Source organism: Papaver somniferum, chromosome 11 (assembly GCF_003573695.1).
Source record: "Papaver somniferum cultivar HN1 chromosome 11, ASM357369v1, whole genome shotgun sequence".
Taxonomy (NCBI): domain Eukaryota; kingdom Viridiplantae; phylum Streptophyta; class Magnoliopsida; order Ranunculales; family Papaveraceae; genus Papaver; species Papaver somniferum.
This window is the reverse complement of record NC_039368.1, coordinates 110,489,550-110,512,887: the sequence shown is the minus strand read 5'-3', so window position 1 is coordinate 110,512,887 and position 23,338 is coordinate 110,489,550. Positions and strand designations below refer to the sequence as shown.

The 23,338-nt window shown below is 35.8% G+C and overlaps 2 protein-coding genes and 1 pseudogene across 8 annotated transcripts; all 3 read right to left on the bottom strand.

The window, feature by feature from the left end:
• Positions 1-15,728: 15,728 nt before the first annotated feature.
• LOC113323636 lies at positions 15,729-23,271 on the bottom strand. Of its 7 annotated transcripts, none has more exons than XM_026571968.1 (12): positions 23,000-23,271; positions 22,608-22,683; positions 22,429-22,491; positions 19,221-21,602; positions 18,970-19,088; positions 18,618-18,712; positions 18,367-18,489; positions 18,023-18,186; positions 17,458-17,628; positions 16,992-17,288; positions 16,786-16,887; positions 15,729-16,681 (listed from the first exon to the last, which is right to left on the bottom strand). In XM_026571968.1, exons 4-9 carry the CDS (start codon positions 19,901-19,903, stop codon positions 17,604-17,606), a joined length of 1,209 nt encoding a protein of 402 aa, XP_026427753.1. In that variant the 5' UTR covers positions 19,904-21,602; positions 22,429-22,491; positions 22,608-22,683; positions 23,000-23,271; the 3' UTR covers positions 15,729-16,681; positions 16,786-16,887; positions 16,992-17,288; positions 17,458-17,603. The 7 variants fall into 7 exon arrangements, with proteins under 7 accessions (XP_026427753.1, XP_026427751.1, XP_026427750.1 ...); XM_026571966.1 differs by having other exon boundaries at positions 18,023-18,489; positions 19,221-20,426; positions 20,496-21,602; XM_026571965.1 differs by having other exon boundaries at positions 18,023-18,489; positions 19,221-21,619.
• On the bottom strand, positions 17,329-17,408 carry LOC113325624 (annotated as a pseudogene).
• Positions 19,993-21,502, bottom strand: LOC113324910. Its single transcript, XM_026573186.1, has 2 exons — positions 21,453-21,502; positions 19,993-21,406 (listed from the first exon to the last, which is right to left on the bottom strand). The coding sequence occupies exons 1-2, from the start codon at positions 21,500-21,502 to the stop codon at positions 19,993-19,995; spliced, it is 1,464 nt and encodes a 487-aa protein (XP_026428971.1).
• Positions 23,272-23,338: the final 67 nt, after the last annotated feature.

The following is a 23,338-nucleotide window of genomic DNA, read 5'->3' as shown; positions in this document are numbered from 1 at the left end:
CATAATAAATATTTTATTAGTCCCTCATGATAAATGTCTTATTAATTATCTAAATGAATATATACTCCCACTCAATAGATAACAACTATGTTAATAATTACATCAATAGATATTTTGGGTAATCAGGGTGATATTTGTGAGTAGCGGTGCATGGAGCCCGTGGCGGAAATGCTGCGGGTGAAAAAAGATAGTTGTAATGGGTGGTTCTGGTGGTGGTATCACAATTAGTCAATAGTAGTGTGCAATGTTTATTCGATGTCGTTATGACATAAAAAACATTATATTTTACAAGTTGTGCTTGATTTTTTAGGTGTTCAAATAAGATCGGTCAAATACAAAAGAAAAAATAATAATCAACATGTATGAAGAACAATTGTCACTTTAAACAATAACAACAAATGAATAACACCGGTCAAAATATTTTTTTTCACTTATGTTCGTGGCCGTGCTGTTACGGCACGGGCCAAGTTCTAGTTGTTTTACATAAGAAACCGAAACATATTGACAACCTAGTCCTCTCTGTGGGAACGATCCTTTCTTACCCTTGTTATATTATATATTTTGAGTAGTGAGAAAGTGTAATTTATTTTTGACGCATACGACAACGATCAAATTTTGGCGCCGCTGCCGGGGAAGCAGCGATTGTCACTTGTTTTTAGTTTCTTATTTTTTAGGTTTGTTTTTGTTTTTCTTATTTTCTGGTTCTTAACCAAGTTTTAAGAATCTTGTTTTAGAGCAATCAATACGGCTTTCAACCTCAACAAAATATGATAGCTATCACCCTTGCGGGGAATACAATCAAAACCAATCCTTTGGTTATGGTCAATATTCTATGTACCCTTTGAGTTATTCTCATACATATCAACCTTCTTATGGTAGGTATGTAAGTAAGCAACCACAAGGAGGGGAGACTAGTTGTGATCATATTCATATTTCTTCGAGTTTGGTAGATGAGATGCAACAATTTATGATCAGCATGGAGTCAGTTTGTATACAACTAAGCATGGAGCCAGTTTCATCGATCGAATATGCTAATAGTATGTTTGGCCCAATTTCTGATCGTAGTTATGATCATTCACCCATTTAAAGAGAAGATAATTGGCCTAGAAATACTGAAGTAAGTGATTCTACTTTTTCCTTGTCGAACGAGCTTTACCAACAAATGGAACACTATTTTCAAAATTTGGATGGATCACTCCAAGAGCTTCAAAAAAGTGTTTCCAACTTAAGACAAGGCATTGAAGAGGACATGCAAAATTCTGCGAAAGACCAATCTCTGGGAAGTGGTAGCCAGTCTTATGTTAACTATGATAGTAACGATGACTATGAAAATACATCGCTTGAACCAATTTATGGTGACATCCCCAAGGAGTGTACAACGGAGTCTTTTTGCGATCAAGGTGAAGATAAAAAAGAATATGATGACACTAATGTAGCTTACTCAAGCATTGATCTTTATACGATCAAGAACCTATTCAAAAGGTAGAGCTTGAGAATGATTTTGGGTTTAATGAATTATTTTTGTCTCATAATTATCGATCATGATTCACTAGAATTATCGTCATGTATGATTTGATTGCTTGTTTAGTTGAGTGGCCAATTGATTGAACCTGCATTCACATCTATTGCTATTTTAGGGTTTATTATACGCAAAAGTGGTATACCTTGAATGCAAGTAGCATAATTGTGGTTATTTCTTGTAGTGATGCATCCTAGTAATCGCAAGTGATTTATGACCTTTGTTAAATCGGATTAGTGATTTTACACGTTCGATTGCTTTGATTGGCCTGATTTCATACAACTTAATGCATCTAGGGAATTAAACTTGATTAGTGCTTTTACACGTTAGGTTGTTATCTTAAATAGAAGTCATATTCGCATCTTTTAATGTGTTTGTTGATTGACAAGAGGAAATTAGCGGGATATTCTTGCGATCAAGGTAGCCTAGGGCCTTTGATAATGAGAGATTAAATATCAATTCTAGTTATTAAGACAAGAACATGTTTGTGACTGAAAATGAAATCCTTAACCAATATCTTTCCTTGCTTGATTTGATTTTTTTTTTGTTTTGCTTTTATTTTATTTTAGTATATAAAAATCAAAAAATCCCCTCATTGTTTTACATAAGAAACCGAAACATATTGATAACCTAGTCCTCTCTGTGGGAACGATCCTTTCTTACCCTTGCTATATTATATATTTTGAGTAGTGAGAAAGTGTAATTTATTTTTGACGCATACGACAGCGATCAACGATGATAGAACATCATTATCCACAATGGAGAGAAAATGTTTTGTATCTTCAAAAGCTTCAATGTCTCTGCCGGTAACTAAGATGTTGAATTTATTCATGCGAATAGCAAGGTTGAGATGGTTTTTGATAAACTTAGGGTTTCGAAATTGATGAATCCAATATTTAGAAACACACCTGAATCTCGAAATTGATTTAACAGGTAACCTTGTGAATATGTTCTCGATGATGTCATTTGGCAAGACGCTCGACATTGTCGTCTTTCCTCTTCTTTCTTTCTTTTTCTTCATCGTCGGCAGATGATTTGAGTGTGAGAGTGCGATAGGGCAAGATTCCAAGTCTTTTTTATCAGCCGCCCGTTTTATTGATTACCCAAAATAACCTTGCGGTATGTACGGTATTTTTTATCCATGGGGCGAGGCCTCCGAATCAGAGAGGTCCGCTATCATTTAAGGAATTGTGGGACGAGGTGGAATGTGGGATAAAGGACTAATATATTGTAATTTGAAGATCGACTAGTATCTCCCCCTTTTAATGAGAGCAACGATTTTTAAAGCTCAACTCCTTGAAGCCGTTAGATTTCTCTGATTTGAAATTCTTCCATCAAATCTGAAAAATTCTTGAAAAACAAATCCGTGTGAACTATTCAACACAACCATTGGATATAATTCATATTTATATCTTATCCGTTGGATTGAAAAAGATCTCACATAGATATGACAATTATTTAGGGGTTTATTTAAAATAACAAACAAGTTTAAAGACCTTAAATTAGAAATTGTACTTCACCACCTTTTCATTCCTGGGTAGTTCTCACTTTTCCGTCGACGACGTGCATGGCACGTACACACTGCTTGTATATAATAATACTCCCTTCCCAAATTAGGTGAGGCTAGTTGGTTTTAAATTTGTCTCATAAACAGATGAGTTATCTTACTAATCAAGGGATAATTCTAGAACTACCCTTTTAATTGATTATTGTTACCATAAGAAATGTGTATAACTTGATAGCGATGTTTATATGCGTTGCGTATGTGTTATAAAATGATTTTCAACGGTATAAAGTTTATGAAAAACAATGGTATAGTTTAAGAGATAAATTATTTATAAGTTTTACTAGTTATTATTCATAAGGGTATAATAGTAAAAAATATTTAAGCATCCCCTTTCATCCTTGCTTTAAGAATTGTGCAAACTACTGTTAGAGCATTGGTCGGTTGAACCCACTAGCGTTGGTATGTCAAGTTAGTTGTCAACTTTAGTTGCCAAAATGCATTCTTGATTTAGTATATTATAGATAGTTTCAGACTTGATTAGGTCTAAGAAGAGCTATTCTTGAAGGATGAAGACTGAAGATTACAAGAAGACATCAACAAGGAATTCATTAACAAAGGTATGTGGTGATTGATTTCATTTGGATTCTTTTTCAATTCTACCTTTCTAATCTATCGAAACAAATGTTCACTCTATGGAACAATTCCTATGACGGTTAATATACATTTATGTATATATACTTGAGGTTATTTGAGCCACGATTTTTGTGACAATAACCTTTATCCTTGGAAAGGTTCTCATGTTATATTGAATGAGCTTATGAATTCAACGAGCCAAGAATCACTCAATTCCGAGTTATAACGATGAAGTTATGAGTGATTTATTAAAGTAAAAGTGTTGATGTAATTGTTACAGTTCGTTAGTAGGAAACAATCCATGGACTGTTTGTAATAGTTCACGGACTTGGGTCCAATTACATTACTAACATGCATTTTTGGTCAAGTTGGTGATGTTTCCTTATCTAGGCAAGATGGATATTAATCCAAACATATTTAATTACCATATTAAAGTGTTTGTGATAAATTTTAATTCATGCCTAAGTTAAAATGTGATTTATTCATATAAATACAATATTTGCTAATAAATTATTTATTTAATTATTTTGGCAAGAGTTGTAACTTAGGAAAGACTCCCAAAATTAGGAGAGTCTTGAAAAAGGAAAATAGCTATGCTTAGCTTTCAATATAAATAAAGGGTTTGTGAGTGCTACACGTTTTCATCCCCTTTGGAAAATTGGTATGAGCTCATAAGGTTGTTTCCCATGTCTTTTGTTCTTCGTGAACAAGAGTGAGATAAAAGTCTTTGTATTGGGGATCACAAAGCCGAGTTTGATTAATCTTCGTGATTGATTATACAACTTGTAATCTAGATTTTTCACCTCTTGTCTATTTTAAGGTTTTCTCTTCTGATATAAAACCATTCAAGAGTTGTTGATCATAAACTCTAGGTTTTGATAGATTTCAGTTTCCAATCGTATACCAACAATTGTTAGTCGAAATCGGAAGCTAGAAGGAAAACTTAGATTAAGGTATCTCGTAAAAATTCTTAAGAAGTTTTAAACAAGATATCTCTAGATTTATTCTAGTTGTTCTTGTTGTAGAATAATTAGGTTTCTCTTCCATTATTGAAGATTATAATAATCTATAATCTACAAGTTTGTTTTGATATTACTTTTACCTAGTAATTGTTTTTATCAAAATAAACACAAGATTTCCAAAACATTGATTCACATCTAAAGGGAAATCAAACCGGTGTTTTGTGCAAACAAAATATTGAATCGTATCAATCGTGTTGTTGTATCTTCTAAAGAGAGCCTTGGGTTCTACTAGAAGATTTACGAAAAGAATTCCTAAAGACAATCGGTGTTGTGCTAGGAGTTCTATTTGTGCTGAATCAGTTATTACATCTAGTCCGAATAGGTAATACGAATCTGGTGTAACAACTTATAATCAATGTGTGTTTATTCTGGACTAGGTCCCGGGGTTTTTCTGCATTTGCGGTTTCCTCGATAAAAAACTTTCTGGTGTCTGTGTTATTTATTTTCCGTATTATATTGTTTATCTTTATAATTGAAATATCACAGGTTGTGTGTAAGTTCAATCAATTGGGAATCCAACCTTTGATTGTTGATTAAATTGATTGACACTTGGATATTGGTTTTTGATACCGTCCAAGTTATTTCTTATATTCAATCGGGCTCGTAAATTCATATTTGTTTGATTGCGGATTGAATTGAGAAATAAAGATATAACTCTTTGATATACTTTTATTAAGATTGAGTCTGACTGTCTTGTTGATTATCTTAAAAATATATTGGAGTTAGTCCATACAGATTGCTAATCGGAATATTGGGTGTGGTTGTTGTACTCCCGCTTTTTCAATTGGTATCGGAGCAGGCAAACACGTTAAGACCTCATAAGTCTGTGTTTGTAGCAATCTGATTCTATGGACAGAAGTGTTATCTCTATACACGTACCACCAGTCTTCGATGGAACGAACTATTTATGGTGGAAAACTGCTATTCGTGCTTTTATATAAGCGCAATATTTTCAATCATGGGTTCGTATTGTTAATGGCTATGATCCTCCATTAGTTAATTACATTATACGGTGTAACTGTTGCAAAGGATATTGGTGATTATGATAAACTTGATATTCTTGATGCGAAACAAAATTCTGATGGATTAAATTCTATCATCCATGCTATTACCCCAGATCTTCAGCACCACATTACTACATGTAATAAGTCTAAAGATGCTTGAGATATCTTAGAAACTGTATTCGAAGGGAATACCGTAGTGAAAGAAGCAAGGCTTAAAATCTAGCTTCTGACTAGGAAAACCTTCGCATGTCTGATGTTGAAACCTTTGATGAGTTTAACCAAAGACTTTCTCAAATAGTTGACTCCTCGTATTCATTAGGAAGAACTATTCCGGAGAAAGTTATTGTGTGCAAAATTCTCAGGTCTCTACCATCAAGATACGAGTCTAAGAAACATGCCATTGAAGAAGCAAATGATCTTTCTACACGCTCCAGAAATACTCTTGTTGGAAAGTAAAAGATCTTTGATAATGAACATGCATCTAGAAAAAAGGTAATTTCTCTTAAAGCTGCAAACAATTCTGAAGCCTCTAAGGATAAATCTGGTTCACCAGATACTAAGGATGTTACTCCACGACAATCTAGAAAACTCTTTAGAGACAGAAAAAAAGAGTTTTTCTAAAGTTACAACATCTCCTAATGATGATGTACAATGATATAACTGTCGTGGTTTCGGGCACTTGTCTTCAGTACGTCCTAGTGTTAAGTGCATATTTTGCATATATTTAGTATTGAATCCATGCTAGTAATTGCTATATATTCTTGAGAATTATTGGATATTCCTCTTGTTTTCTTTTATTTATGTTTTGCAAGGTGAATCGTCCAAAAGAAGTGAATTTGGACGTAATTGTGCAATAAAAGAAGTTAGCTACAAGTGGAGAATGGCAAAATACCAAGTAGAGCTTGTTCATATCTAGGAGTCCTTGACCATCTCGAACAGGACGAAAAGGCAAAGCCAATGGTGAAAGAATGGAGTCAATCCGACGTCATATAAAGAATCTGGAAGCATTTGAAGCAAGCCGATGTTGTCGAAAACTAGAGAACCTACAGAACTGTTATAGACACCCGAGTTTCTACTCAGGGCAGCCACATAATATTAATTAGTCTTCTATGACTGACAGTTGAATGGGAGCTCTGTTGAGTATCGATGGGAAGGCTAATGGCTGTAGTTGAATGGGACGCAGATGGAGCTTTGGCAATGGCCGCGGTGAGCTTGCCGTGACTGAAAGATACTGGAAGTTGGCAGTGGTAGTGAAGACGAGTTCAGAGCTCGGAGTTTGATAAGAAGAGAATGACTGGCAGTGAGGTTTGATCGGTGATTAACTGTGAATGCCGGTGATCGATGATGATGCTGCCATAGACGACTGTGAAGGGAGTTATATATATGCTGTGGTTCGAGTCTGTGCTTGTTAGTTCGAGATGAAGGTTGTTTTGATTGATGGAAGATAGAGAGCTCGAGGAACAGCAGGGAAGAAAGAATGGTAGTGTTGCTGCCATTAACGAAGCTGTGGAGTATATAGTGTTGCAGCGGAGATCAGAACTCGAGATGAGATTCGAATTGAGTTGAGCTGTTATACCAGTTAGTGATTCTCGTTGCTTTTGATAACGAGCCGGTGATGGGTTTGGTAGTCGATGGAGTTGAGGTCTGTTGGGTTGAGTCTGAGAAAAGAAGATGGAGTTCAGCTCGAGAAAGCTAGATGCAGGTTCCTGATCAATAAGAGAACGAGTCAAGGATGGAGCTTCAGATAATGGCAGCGATGAAGAATGGAGCTGTATCGAGGATTTTGAACTGTGGAATTCGCTGGTGATTGAATGGAGCTCGAGATTTTGACAACTCGAGACTTCTCTTTCTTAATGGTGGCAGTGATGATCGAAATATAAGGAGAAGTCAGCGAGACTCAAGTGACTGGTGATGATGATGTTTCGATGGTTGTGGTGGAATGAAGATGGAGTAGTTCGAGTTGGACAGGAAGTTTGGTTGGCTGCTGAACATTGATTGCACGATGGCATCGATGATGAAATTGAGGTTGTGGTGATGGTTTGAGCTGCTACTGATAATGACATCGATGGAGATGGACGAAGTCTGCAGTGGTGATGGAGTTTGTACTAGAAAGAGGAAGTAATAGCCGACAATGATCTCAGAAGAAAAAAGATTTTCACCATGGGAGAAGTATCTGAGAGAGTTGATCGAGTTACAAGGAAAAGTCAGGGAGTTTGAAAACTCACGATGACCAGACTGTCCATGGGAATTGCCGGAAAGTTAAAAATCCAGGGGAGAGTTATTTTCACGATGAGAAGACTGTCCGAGGGATTAAGGGTATGCTGTCAGTTTTGTCAAACTGACAGCTGAACGAATTTGAATGGACCGGGCTTCTCTGCTTTGAACGCAAGCCCATCAGTTGCTTTGCGAGTCTCTTTACACGGCCAGATTTCCTAACTTGGGAATTTCGCTAGCCTTTGGCAACCAACTTTACACGGGAGTTGGAGCACGATCGCTTCTACTCTTGCATACCTATAAAAAAAGACTTCTTAATATATATCTCCACACATCTCATAATACATTTTTGTTCTTCATTAGTATTTTAGGGTTTACCCCTTTAGGGGGAAACCGGGGAACAGTGTAAACATGAGAAGCTAAACTTTTATTGGTTAGGATGAATTCTATGTTCAGGGCGTGAAGCTTAATTATTATACAAGTTTATTCAAAGTTTTTATCATATTATCGATTGTCTTTTCTATATCTAGGGTTTATGATTGATTACTAGATTGTCCAAGTGTACAATTGGATTAATATTTTGATCATGCTACTGCTAGTAGAAGTTGGCTGATAAGTATAATAGTCAAACAACTCTCTACACAAGTAGAAATCGCGAGACCTTGTAGAAGGATTATGTGGAGCAATTACGACTAAATACAACATCAGCTAGTGAACCTTAAGCTAAGAGTTTAACTACTGGGATCAACCTAATTCACAAAGCCTAGAGCGTTCGTTGGATTACACCTTGAGTGAGTTATTACTTGGCGGTTCGGTTGGATATAATCTGATATTGGAGAGCTTCTGTATTCGTGGTAAAAGAAGTTTGGAGGATAGCACTGAGATAGTTGCTATTCAACGGTTGGTGATATATGATTCTTACGAAAGGTAAACGAGTATACTATGCAAGTCAACATTTGGTAACGACGAATGATTCCTAATCATCTTTTCATCTTATTGTTTATTATTATTTTAATTATTCAACGAACCCCTTTGTCTTTATTATTTTGCTGAACTAAATAACATATTAATTACACAGCTCTCTGTGGGAACGATCCTTACTGCCGATATGTTACCAGTTTATTAGTGGGAAATATATCGAATAATTTGTTGCACTTAAGACACGCATCAAAGCCGTAGAGAATCGGCATATGCAGCAACTTTGCCTACTCTTGATGATGGACCTGAATTTTATAATCCCCAAGAGTACGCAGGCGAGGTTGCATTAGCTTCTGGAAAAAATTTATTGGATACTGATTCTGATTCTGACGAAGAAGTGTTTCATGTTGATCCAGTTACTAATAATCTTCTTAAAGAATATCATCAGAAACTCTCAGAAGTTGAAAGCACCATTTTCAGTGAGAAAGTTAAATATGACAGACTTCGTAGTCGGAATAAAGACTTGCAAGACCAACTTGATTCTACTGGTGCACGAGATTATCTCAATGAAATACGAAAGCTTAAGGAAGAAATTGCCGAAGGTCGAGATCGGGAAATTACTCTTCAAACAAAGCTAGATAACTTGGAGAACATTGAGATGAACTTGTTATTTGATTCAGAACGAGAAGATCTCGATGCTCAATATGAATCATACAAGAATGATTTAGTTATTTCGCTCGAAAAGGTCAAAAGGTTGGAAGAAGAAAACTCGAGCTTAAAAGAGAGTTTGTCTAGAAATAGCAGCTCAGAAAAATTAACCTCGATATTGGGAGCATGTAGAGTTCATCGTGATACACGAGGATTGGACTATGAAGGAATAGACGCTCCTGGTATTTGCAAAGAGGTAAAATTTGTCAAAGCTAGAGATTCTTCTAAACCAAAACCTTCCACGGTTGACAAAAATGAAGTATCTCTGCCAACTGACGATGACGAAAAGAGAAAATTATGTCAAGCTCCAAATCAAGCACATACACATTTAGGTAACACTAAACATAACTTTTTCCATTCTACTAAACATTGTTTTTATTGTGAAAAACCAGGTCACTTGCAAAGGAATTGCAGATATCTTAAACGAGATAAAACCAGATCTGATTCTGTTAAGATGACAAGATCTGATGTTCCAAACTGGAGAAAAATTAAGTCTCATAATTTCAGTTCTTCTAGTATTCCCTCCAAGAAATTTCATAATTATATTGGGGAGAAAAAAAAATATGTTGCTCCAAAAGCTACTCAGAAATGGGTACCAAAGAAGATCAATAAAGCAACGAGTACTATTAAGAAGGATCTCCCAGAAAAGAGTTCGACAAGGGATAACATCTTAAAAAGGTATGGAACAGTTATTGAAAGTTTCAAGGAAGTTGTTAAATTCCTAGATTCCATGCATAATTTTGTTTCAAATACCTGTGGTGAGCAAGATTTTGTTCACCTCAACACAACCTGATTGTAATGGAAGTGCAACCTCACCAAGAAGCCCTAGTAAATGCGGTGAGGATTGCAAAAGAATTGGGGCGCACATATTGTGTTAGGTAATTTTTGAATATGTGGAACAATTTATTGTTTCTAGCTGAGTCAAACTCGCTTACATATTTCTCGAAATATGTGTTGGTAAGCTTTCGCTTTGGCCAAGTTCATCTTTACTAGTGACGAAAGTCATACTATGTTTCAATTACTTGAAAATGGCTTTGACGAAAAATAGTTTGTGAATAACAACTATATAACATCCTCTAAGAATGTTTCAATGATTGAAATGAGAGTTTAGATTATATAACCATTGTTGGATATAAGCGTTGTGTGGTAACACATACATGTATAAGTCCTTATTCCTTGAACCAAAGTATGCGTACTTTGCTGCTTAGGAAAACCGGAAGAGAGTCCGCGAACCCAGTCCGCGTATTGTCGGAGGTTCTCTTCCCGAGAAAATCTGCTGGAGTTTGTGAACTATTTACAAACTTATTCCGGGTACTTAAGTCCGCGTACCTAGTCCGCGTACTTAGGTTGGTTATTTTCTAAAAATGATTATTTGTGAACTTAAACTTATATAAACTAAGGAATGCATAATTGCAAACCTTGACTATAAATTTCATGAACCGAATCGAGTGAATCAAATTGTTTTTGCTTGAATTGTGTCTATTTTAAAGATCTAAGCAATTGAACAACTCTCTAACTAGTTCGTTTGAGTCATTTGAACTAGTTATGGATAAGATGAATATGGTTAAATACCACGCGTATGATTCTTAATTACCTGACTTGATTTGTGATTAAAAAAATTCTTAAGCATAACAGGTTAGAAGCAATAATCAAAACCATTGGATGTTGGTTTTTATTGTCAAAGAAATCTTTTTCGTACTCTTACAGTAACCATTCTTGGTGTAAATCCTTACAGAAAAGATTATTCTTCCTTCTAAGCATATCAATTCTTGTTTATACAAGGTTGTATCTTAGGAAAGATGATCACAATACTTGATCTTCATGATTACATATTGTGTATTATTACCATGAGATAGTTCTATTGTTTAGTAACTCGATCTCATAAGGGACTTTCGATGATTGGTTCTCAGTTCGTATCTCCTTGTAGGGCTTCTAAAATCCAATATATAAATCCTTATCACTGGAGTAAGGTCACTCTTGTTGTACTTTCGGGAATGACATCTTATGGGGGAGAGTTCTTAAATGAACTTGTGCTTAATTGCCATATCTTTGAGGGATAAGCGGTTGTGGAACACGTAGAGGTTAACTTGTATCTTAATAAACTCCTTGATGAAGTCACTAAGTTTCGACTCTGTGATATCATCTAAAGTAAAGTTGATATGTTTTCCTTTGGTCAAGAAGTTCCTCTATGAAAATTTCATTAGGATCCCACAAGTTTTCGTACCTTTGCCAATTTATATTGACAAAAAGGGGGAGAATTACTAGTTTTCGTACCTTTGCCAATTTATATTGACAAAAAAGGGGAGAATTATTTTGTAGTTCACACTAAATATACATATGGTTTACGGATCATTATGTAAGGAGGGGTGGTTTTCATTGTGAGATGAAGTATTGACTAAGGGGGAGTGATACATATCACCGTAGTACTATTGTCAAAGTTGTGATACAATTGAGCTTTGATGTTGTGTAATAATACTATGATGGATCTTCAACAAATACATGATGAGCACATGCATAGTTGAAGAACCAAAGAAATCAAGCATGTCGGATTTTGGAGCTGTGATGCTTTTTAACAAGTACAATCCATATGTAAAATGGTTTTTTCACTAAAATTGACAAAGGGGGAGATTGTTAGAGCGTTTATCGGTTGAACCCACTAGCATTGGTATGTCAAGTTAGTTGTCAATTTTAGTTGCCAAAATGCATTCTTGATTTAGTACACTATAGATAGTTTCAGACTAGATTAGGTCTAAGAAGAGCTATTCTTGAAGGATGAAGACTGAAGATTACAAGAATACATCAACAAGGACTTCATCAACAAAGGTATGTGGTGATTTATTTCATTTGTATTCTTGTTCAATTCTACTTTATAATCTATCGAAACAAATGCTCACTCTATGGAACAATTCCTATGATGGTTAATATACATTTATGTATATATACTTGAGGTTATTTGAGCCACGACTTTTGTGAAAATAACCTTTATCCTTGGAAAGGATCTCATGTTATAGTGAATGAGCTTACGAATTCAACGAGCCAAGAATCACTTAATTCCGAGTTATAACGATGAAGTTATGAGTGATTTATTAAAGTAAAAGTGTTGTTGTAATTGTTACAGTTCGTTAGTAAGAAACAATCCATGGACCGTGTGTAACAGTTCACGGACTTGGGACCAATTACGTGACTAACATGCATTTTTGGTCAAGTTGGTGATGTTTCCTTATCTACGCAAGATGGATATTAATCCAAACATATTTGATTACCATATTTAAGTGTTTGTGATAACTTTTAATTCTTGCCTAAGTTAAAATGTGATTTATTCACATAAATATAATATTTGCTAATTAATTAATTAATTAATTATTTTTGCAAGAGTTGTAACTTAGGAAAGACTCCCAAAATTAGGAGAGTCTTGAAAAAGGAAAATAACTATGATTAGCTTTCAAGCTACATTTCACTATAAATTAAGGGTTTGTGAGTACTACACGTTTTCATCCCCTTTGGAAAATTGGTATAAGCTCATAAGGTTGTTTTCCATGTCTTTTGTTCTTCGTGAACAAGAGTGAGATAAAAGTCTTTGTATTGGGGATCACAAAGCCGAGTTGGATTAATCTTCGTGATTGATTATACAACTTGTAATCTAGGTTTTTCACTTCTTGTCTATTTTAAGGTTTTTTCTTCTGATATAAAACCATTCAAGAGTTGTTGATCATAAACTCTAGGTTTTGATAGATTTCAGTTTCTGAGCGTATACCAACACTTGTTAGTCGAAATCGGAAGCTGGAAAGAAAACTTCGATTAAGATATCTCTAGATTTATTCTAAAGGGAAATCAAACCGGTGTTTTGTGCAAACAAAATATTGAATCGTATTAATCGTGTTGTTGTATCTTCTAAAGAGAGCCTTGGGTTCTGCTAGAAGATTTACGAAAATAATTCCTAAAGACAATCGGTGTTGTGCTAGGAATTCTATTTGTGCCGAAGCAGTTATTATATCTAGTCCGAATAGGTAGTAGGAATCTGGTGTAACAACTTATAATCAGTATGTGTTTATTCTGGACTAGGTGCCGAGGTTTTTTTGCATTTTCGGTTTCCTCGTTACCAAAATTTCTGGTGTCTGTGTTATTTCTTTTCCGCATTATATTGTTTATCTTTATAATTGAAATATCACAGGTTGTGCATAAGCTCAATCAATTGGGAATCCAACCTTTGGTTGTTGATTATATTGATTGACACTTGGATACTAGTTTTTGATACGGTCCAAGTTATTTCTTATATTCAATCGGGTTCGCAAATTCCTATTTGTTTGATTGCGGATTGAATTGAGAAATAGAGATATAACTCTTTGGTATACTTTTATTAAGATTGAGTCTGATTGTCTTATTGATTCTCTTAAAAGTATATTGGAGTTAGTCCATACAGACACTACACCATTTTTAGGTATTAGCAACAAACAATAGATGTTGCTAAACGGGGTTGTAACCGGCTTTTGCCGTTGCTAAACACGGTGTCGCAATTTTTAGCAACGACATAATCTCTGTTGCGAATCTCGGTCAGCAACGGGGTTTCGCAACGGCGCCTGCCGTCGCGAAATTTTTTATTCGCAACCGCAATCTGTTGTTGCTAATTACAGGGATACCCTTACCCGGAACCTGATATTGTTGGTTCTGGTTCTAAATTATTGGTTCTGGTTCTAATTTAGCAACAGAGCTCCGTGTTGCTAATTTTTTGCAACCTCAAAAAAAAAGGTTAAGTCTATATCTATTGACCTAATCAAAATTCATTTCCCCCCACATTCCCCCCCCCCCCCTACAATTACCCAATTCCCCATATTCAACATCCACACAGATGCACAAACTACAATTGCCATACAAAACTGTATTGGTGATACACAAACTACAATGGCCATAAAAAACTGTATGATATTATAAAATAAAGGATTCTTCAATAGATAAAAATGTACACAAGTGAACTGTATCGCTGAGAACCTAAAATTTTGTGACTGACATACAATATTCGACTATCTTGATGTTCATAAATGGATGGGTAACCAAGTTTGTGTCAACTGACAGAGAAACTGAAAAAATATGGAATTAAAGACTAAAATATCACCAGAAGGATAGCGAGACTCCGCTTGCTTAACCAATTTCCTCGGCAAGTTATACGTAGATTCAGCTGCTGCTAATAAGAGTACTGCTTTTTTACCTGCATTTTGCACCAATTTGATGTTTCAGTACTGAGGTCACAAACTATGTTATAAGTGAACTGAAATTGAGTTGTATGGTCGTAGGCGGGTTAGAACAAACTTACAGTTCCATTTCAGTTCATGTTCAGAATTGTTTACCTAATCTAACGGAATAGCAACAACCGAAGAGTTTAATGTGAATTTTTAAGCAGCATTTAGTAAAAGCCCATATTGTATGATGTCTCAGAATAGATAATAAACACCATGGATATATATACTAGTGTCAATGAAATGATTGTTCAATCAGCTAATAAATTCTAGTTTGCAAGGTCTGGCATCATAAGGTTATGGCTTATAGACGAAAGCTTTCATAAAAAGTTTGTTTACCTTCGTTTCAGAGTTGTTGTTGATCATGAACATTAGGAAACTACTGCTGCTGTGAGTAATCTGCATCATGTAGAAGGACAACAAAGGGAATTGGAAATTCACAGGGTAGGTGCAGAACGGGGACCCAGATAGCACAAGACATAAGCTTTTTCTGATTCCTGTGAAACTTTAAGAGTGTTAAAATAACTCATACATCACATATAAATATGACAACATATTGATACAAAAAATCTAAGAGTAAGTAGTAACATTACCTGAATCTATCGTCATCTTTTGTTGTTAGTAGACGTACTGAAACTGCCATTTTACACAAATATGAAAGATTAGGAACTTTTTGATTTATGAAGACCCATCAGACCCAATGGCTTCATGGAAGTAATGAATATCACAACAGAGACTTCCTGGAGAAAGGTCAGCAACATCATAATCCCGTAGCAGCATCACGAACATCATATTACCTCAAAAGCGATTATATATTGAAGATTAATATCCATTTGAACTCAATATGATAAGTATAAGCAAAAGAAGTGTACTTAACAGGGATTGATATCCCCCTGGGTGGCTACTAGCACTTCAACTGACCTGCACTGCAGTCACCTGCGCAATAAAGTATAACATAACCCAAACCACACATACATAAAAGAAAAACTTATATTAGTACTGCCGGTTCACATAGATACATTAGGATTCAAAGTTTTTCTTAAGATACAACTGTAGTGCAACTGCATCTACATTTTAGCATGTTAAGCACATGTACAAAAGTGGAACATATATAAGCAAAAAAGATAACAGTCATATATGTTTGTCAGTTATCGATGGCTGAGATATCAATGAAGAGTTTCATTACATATCTCCAAAAAAGTAGGTCGACCGCCAACCCAACTAGTCAATCTTGATGCACTTCTTTGGATGAAGCACGTACCCTCCAAAGTAACATCTTTAAAGATGTCAACAAACTTGTTAGCTTTTACGACTGGTGCATCTGGCATGAGAATCTTATCCACCAACACCTTTCCAAGATTAGCTGGTACAATAGAGACGTGACACATACGTCCCATAGCACCATTACACAGTCTACCAATAGCGAAAACTTCCTCATCCATGTTCAACAATGAACATGGATGCATTTCAACACTTGCTGATGATCGAGCCAGTGATATGGTTTGCCCAGGTGAAGGTGTTTGAGCAGGTGAAGGTGCATCAGCGACAGAATTATTCTGAAAAGGTGAAGCTGCCTGACCTTGTAAACAACCGTTGTTGTTTGATGCTACAAATGACCCCAGCATTGCGAACTGGATATCCTTCATATTGTGACATAGTGATCCCAAGCCTTGGATCAAAATCCCCACCTTGTCACTTAGCTCATCCAACTGATGCTTAACAGCTCCATCCTTAGATTTTAATTCTTGTACTTTGGCACGCACAGGAGCAGAATAATCGTATTGAGTACGAGTAACAGGACCAACATCATGAATCCATCATCTACATTCTTTCTGAAAAAATTTAGTCATTACATCCAAATCTGATACATGAACACCCGCAACTTTTTTCCCCTTAATATCTTCTTGGGCCTTCTTAAGGTCATCCTGCCATGTCGAGCATAACACTGTCAGATATAAAATAAATAGATGACTAGCAGATAGTATATGAGTACTTAATACAGTACAGATGAAACAATATGTCGACTCACAAAGTATCTTTGCGCACTAGGCAGAATTTCCCCACCCTCTTGAGGATGAGCTTTAATCCAGACATCAGAGGTGCTGATTTCCACATCGGGATTCTCGCGCTCCTAAATTCAAAAGTATGACGAGTGGATTTGTATTAATCAATCTATAGAAGGATGCGACTAATCATAATGATCATAAATTGATATTTTGAAATCAATATACATACCAGTTCAGCTTTCACCAAAGAATGAGGTTTACGACTAGTGGTGTGAGAGTAATCATATAGTTCTCTTTTCCTCTTGTGCTCAGCTCTTCTTTCCTGTGCTTTTTCAGTGCTTTCATTCTTGCAGAACTCTATCCACTCCTATTTTTTAACATTTGGAAGAATATGTAGAATCCTTTCTTCATGAATATCATAAGGATCATAATATTCTTTTCGTAACTCATACTTTCGTCTCTTCCATGGACCAGACATCTCCTTAACCATGGTTATCTTAGAAAACTCGGGTAAATGAAATGATTTCTGAAAAATAGATTAAATCAAAGTATATTCAGATGCAAAGAAATTATGTAGAGCTAATACATATATGCCATCATTTCAGCGAAAAACCAGTAGGGGAATAACCGAATCATCGTCAAATTATCAACTAAAGTTATAAAAAGTGTGAAAAGAATTAAGATGAGATTTGTACCAGTAGTTCATTCCAAATATCATTTTTGTAAGTATCTGGCACACGCTTCCATGTTTTGAACGAGATATGGACATGACTATGAACCAAGGAGCCTTTCCTGTGGTCGTATGTTGTTGCATTGGGGGAAATGGGAAGACCATTCTCATCTACCTCCACTTATGCCATAATAACCTGCAAAATAACAACTAACATCTATCAGAGAAAGAAGTTAAAACTATAACATGCCTTTTTCACTATCCACAGAAACACATGAAACAGAAACACATGAAACACAACCTGTCAATAATGCGCAAGTTATAAAGCAAAAACTTAGAAGGAAAAGAGCACAAACATAACCTATCAAGATTCTAAACCCTCATTGTCAGTAAGAGCACAGACAACTCTAAACTATCATTGTCACATATCAGAAAAAGAGCTTAATCCACACAAGCTTTAAAACACAGAATCGACACATATAAGCTTCTCTAAACTCTCATTGTCAGAAAGAGATGACTGATAAATGGTAGGAATTTCAATACTATCTATGGAGAAAGTTAGTCCTTGAGATGAATGCAACACCACATACCACCCTTTTTCAGAAATATCCTTTGAGTAGAACACTTGTATCGCTTCAGATGCAAGAATAAACGGCTCATCCAGAGCTCCATCAATGCTTTTCATCTTAGAAAAGCTAATCTTTATCAACTTTGAATTTGGATCAACCTTGCACCCATTAGTCTTGTCTTCAACCTTCACACAATCACAATAAAAAACTGTTTCTTCAAATTCCATATAATTCAACTTGATAATCTTCATAATGACTCCATAATAGGTCATTTCTGTTTCCAAGTACTCTGTGTCTGTGGACTTCGCTCTATAACTTGTAACAGCTCTCATTGACACACCACTGTTTTGTGATAAAACCCCCACCTGGTAATCTTGTGCACAAAACGTAAATCCATTGACTTGGTATCTTTTATACGACTGCGCCTTGAAGAGAGGTCCATGCACTAGTCGCCAAAGTGTTGAATTCGCTTCATTAGCTTTTAACAGCTGCAAGAGAACATGTGTGAGATTAAGCTAAGTAACAAAATTGGTAGACACAATATATTAGTAAACTTTCATTCTACACAGTCAGAGCATAACACAACCAAGGTACATAATTTAAGCTAGTATGTTACCTCTTCTCGTAACCACAAATGAAAATCTGAGGTATTCTTAGACGAACAGTTTCTCTGACTATTAGAGCTCTCGCAGTTAACATAGGAGTCATATCCTACAATCAAACAATAACTCAAAAATATTATATCAACATACATAATAACAGCTCAAAAGCTCAAAGGTGTAAAACTAAAAAATTGTACATTTGCCATTCATCTAACCCGTCGTGCTTAGAGAGAAGCCATTTGCTAGCTTGTTCAAACTGCATTTGAGTTAGAGTAATATCCCTAGCTTTACTTAAAGGCATCTCATCAGCAAACTCATCGTCGTCATCAAAATATGCCATTCGAGTGTGCTTATGAGTACCCTCACCATTCTTTGACACATCCTCCATACCATACAAGCTTGCTTCTCGTAGCGTATACCCTCTTGCAATGCACCCATCAATGTACCTTTTGTTTCGCACCAACACTTTAAAACCTTTCATTAACCTACAAAGTTAATGACATTAAACAACAAAGTCAGTTACGTATAACAACACCAAATTTATAGATAAACAAAGTCAACTGGACATCCTCAAGTTATAGACAATATTAATCAATAAAGTCGGTTGTGGTGATTACTTCTCAAAGGGATACATCCACCTGAATCTCACCGGACCGGAGATTAAAGCTTCATCTGCAAGATGTATCATCAGTTGAATACTGATAACAAAGAACGATGGAGGAAAATGTTTCTCCAGAACACAAATTGCTTCTACGAGGCTGGCTTTTGCTTTTAACAGATGTTCCCGGTTTATAACCTTAGCGCACAAAATGTTGAAAAAGATGTTGATCCTGAGAAGAGAAACTCGTAGATCTTTAGGTAGTGAGGTTGATGTATGAACCAGCAGCGGAAGCAGATGCTGCATTACGACATGGTAATCATGAGACTTGAAGTTCCTTAGATCCGGAGGATTAACAATGACACAGTTGCGAAGATTTGTAGAGAAACCAGACGGCACCTTTAGATTCTTCAAAACTGTACAAAATTCAATCTTCTCCTTCTTCATCAGCTCAAATGTTCCTCTTTCCATTACTGTTCTACCAGTCTCAACATCCTCTTTCAACCACAACTTCTTTCTTATCCCCATATATTCCATATCTTGACGTGCAGCAGGACTATCCTTTGACTTACTATTTCCCATCATAATATTCAGAAGATGCTCCGTTATATTCTTCTCCGTGTGCATCACACCTGTGATATGGCGAATTGCATTTGAACCCGAGTTGGGCATGTCATAGAGAATAGATCTTCGAATAAACATTGAATATTGGTCATTAACCTCATCTTCCGCATTGACATCACCTTCTATTTCCGCTTCACGATCAGCTTTCCTTTTGCGTTTCAAACTTTCTAGTGAAGGTTGTTTCCCTTGCGCTTCTTGGATCTGATTTTATCTACAATCTCTTGTATTTGCTGCCCTGTTAGTGGCCATAGAGTTGTACCGTGCTCTACCCCTCCATCGAAGTTTGTCTTGTCATAGCGATACTTATGTTTCACTGGTAGCCATCTTCGGTGTCCCCTATAGAAGATCTTCTTAGTAAATGGAAGATAATCAGCAACAATACCTTCTCCACAAGTAGGACACGTAAAATATCCATGAGTTGCACAACCAGATAAAGTATCCAACGATGGAAAATCGTGAATTGCCCACAACAACCGTGCTCTCATCAATAATTCAGTATTGCTGAAGGAGTCAAATGCTATAACACCATCCCATAACTGCTTCAACTCATCGACCAATATTTCTAAATAAACATCAAAGTTTTTACCGGGAGCTTTATGGCCTGATATCAGCAATGTCAACAAGGAGAATTCCCGCTTCATACACAACGAAGGATTTAAATTATACATACCCATAATCACAGGCCAACAACTATGTGCAAGACCGAAACACCCATTTGGATTGAAACCGTCAGTTGATATCCCAAGTGTAACACTCCTTGGTTCCTTGGAAAACTCAGGTGAAAAACTCTCTGCACAACGCCAAGCTGAAGAATCGACGAGATGACGCATGACGTTTATATCTGACTTTGCTCTAGAATGCCAAGTCATTGCCTCCGCGATCCATGGTTCACTATAAAACCTTTTCAGCCTTGTAATCAACGAAAAATGTCTTACCGTCTTCTGAGCAATAGTAGTAATCTTCCTCTCATCATTAAAAACCTTCTTATACCTAGATTCTTGACAAACATGACACTGCACCAATAATGCACAATCTTTCCAATGAAAAATACAGTCATTTACGTAGGCATCATATGTTATATAATCCATTCCTAGTTCTTGGATCATGTTTTTCACTTCTGGGTACTTAGATGGCAACATATTTTCTTTAGGAAGCAACTCCTTCATCAACTCTAAGATTGATGTCATACCATTATCATAAAACCCATACTGTGTCTTTATGTGATTCAATTTGATAGAAGCATATAATGCTGTCACTCCTTTAGGACATGAAGGATATAACGGTTCTTTTGCACGCTCATAGACAGAATTCTTTTTTTTCCTTTTCCTGCTTCCAACATCATTATGAATCCCACTATCTATTCCAAAATTATCATCTACCCCTATAGCAGCATCGACATCTTCAACAACATCTCCTAAATCATCACGCACACCTATAGCAGGATCAACAACTACATCTCCTACATTTTCTACATTCTCAGCTAAATTGGCATTATTAGTGTTATCCTCGAGTGATTGTGCTTCTACCTCTAAGTTTTCCCCATGAAAACGCCATGTCGTATACGTAGATTGAATACCATACCTAAGCAAATGAAATGAAATTTTGCTAACTGGCTTCAATCCTTTACCATTCTACATCTAACACAGAGGCATGCATATAAGGTATTTCCACCACCATTTTGATTAACAAATTCTATAAATGACCTAACACCTTCTATTTACTGAGCAGAATTACGGGAACAATTCATCCAGCCCTTATCAACCATAGATGACATATCCTAAAGATTGACAGTATCTATGTTAAATTAAAACATGTGTACTCAACATCAATACAATCAAGAAGCATTTTCGATCAATGAAATGAATACAACCAAACAATAAAGCTAGGTCATGAAGTTATCGTGATTTCTTTTCACTCAGAACTTCAAAGCTACATGTTAGAATTCAAGTGTATAAACTCCGCCAGTTTCCATTCCATGAAGTTGATATTCCCACTTGAAGTCTAACCTGTAGCTATGAATTGAATCACAATAACCTGCTAACCAATTCTATTTTGACAAATCCACTTCATTCATTTCTTGTTCTCATCAAATGATATAGTACTCTTCCTAAGTTCAGTTCATACAAAGTACTTTAATTACAAGATCATACAAATTACTTAAAAAACTTCCTCAGTTCAGTTCATACATACCTACATAACTTCCTAAGTTCATAATTTAAACAAACTAGTCCACATGATATATTACTCTTCCTAAATCAGTTCATACAAAGTACTTTAATTACAAGATCATACAAATTACTTAAAAAACTTCCTCAGTTCAGTTCATACAAACCTACATAACTTCCTAAGTTCATAATTTAAACAAACTAGTCCTGGTGGTAGGGTTGCCGAAGCCCTTAGGTTAAGGACATAAACATCCACTCAACAAAGAGCGAATGAGCTACAAGTAGCTTTTCAGAATCACCACTAGGACTATTTATAATGTTCAGAAAACACCCAAATCTCGGACATGCTATTATCATCTAAAATCAAAACAACTTCACAAAAACAATATTAAAAGTACAATCAAAATAACTGCACTACTAGTGCATAGAAACGTATACCTTGTTAGTTCTTCCAAATTCAACTCTGACCACTTCTTCTATGTTCAAACTTTGATGAGAAAACTGTAATCATATAACAATAACAAACCACAAAATCAGCTAAATTCTGAAACCCTAAACTGAAAATAGATCAAAACCCCTAAAACAGCTAAACATAAATCAATAAATTAAACTTAGACCTTCCATGTTCTTCTGTTCTTCAGTTCTTCAGAGTTCTTTCTTCAAAGTAGACCGGCTCCTCAACCTTGACAAACCCTAAAATGGAAAAGATAAAAATGGTGTTAGATTCACATATGAAACCTTTAAATCGAAAAAGAAAGAAGAAATCAGAAATCAGAAAACTGAAATCGGAAACAATAGATTCACAGATGAAACCCTAAAATCGATCCACCAAACTGAAAAGCTAAAATTGAAATCCCTAACATCGAAAAAGGATTCAGAGATGAACCCTAGAAACGATAGACTAAAAAAAACAGATTCACAGATGTAACCTGAAATCAAATACCCTAAACTCGTGAAACCCTAGAATCAATTAACTGAAATCAAAAAACTAATACTGATAAACACTTACCAGATCGAATACGAGCAACCAAAACTCTAAGATTAAAAGTTAAGATCGAAACTGCTGTGAAATTTCAGTTGATATCAAGGGAAAAAAAGCATCTTGCAGGAGCAGAAAAAAAGAGATAGTGGGGAAAATTGAAAATGGCTTGAGATGCCCTGAATTTTCTAAGTATAGGTAGATAAGGTTCAAGAGGTGGAAAAATAAAGCACTCATATTGACCAAACTTTGACTTGGGCGTAAAAAAACGTCAAAGTGTTTCCGACCACACGCGTGCTTCGCATGCATGAACTACTCGCCGTTGCTAGTCGCAACCGAATAATCGTTGTCGCTAAATGAGCAACAAAA

Excerpts from the sequence above, each read along its gene's own strand:
- LOC113323636 (XM_026571965.1), bottom strand. The coding sequence starts at position 19,903 with ATGTTTATTCGAAGATCTATTCTCTATGACATGCCCAACTCGGGTTCA. Across the intron at positions 19,089-19,220 it reads TGGATGTATCCCTTTGAGAA|GTTAATGAAAGGTTTTAAAG; the intron begins GTAATCACCACA and ends TTAACTTTGTAG. Across the intron at positions 18,490-18,617 it reads ATTTGTGGTTACGAGAAGAG|CTGTTAAAAGCTAATGAAGC; the intron begins GTAACATACTAG and ends GTTCTCTTGCAG.
- LOC113324910 (XM_026573186.1), bottom strand. The coding sequence starts at position 21,502 with ATGGTGGTGGAAATACCTTATATGCATGCCTCTGTGTTAGATGTAGAA. Across the intron at positions 21,407-21,452 it reads TCTGTGTTAGATGTAGAATG|GTATGGTATTCAATCTACGT; the intron begins GTAAAGGATTGA and ends TCATTTGCTTAG.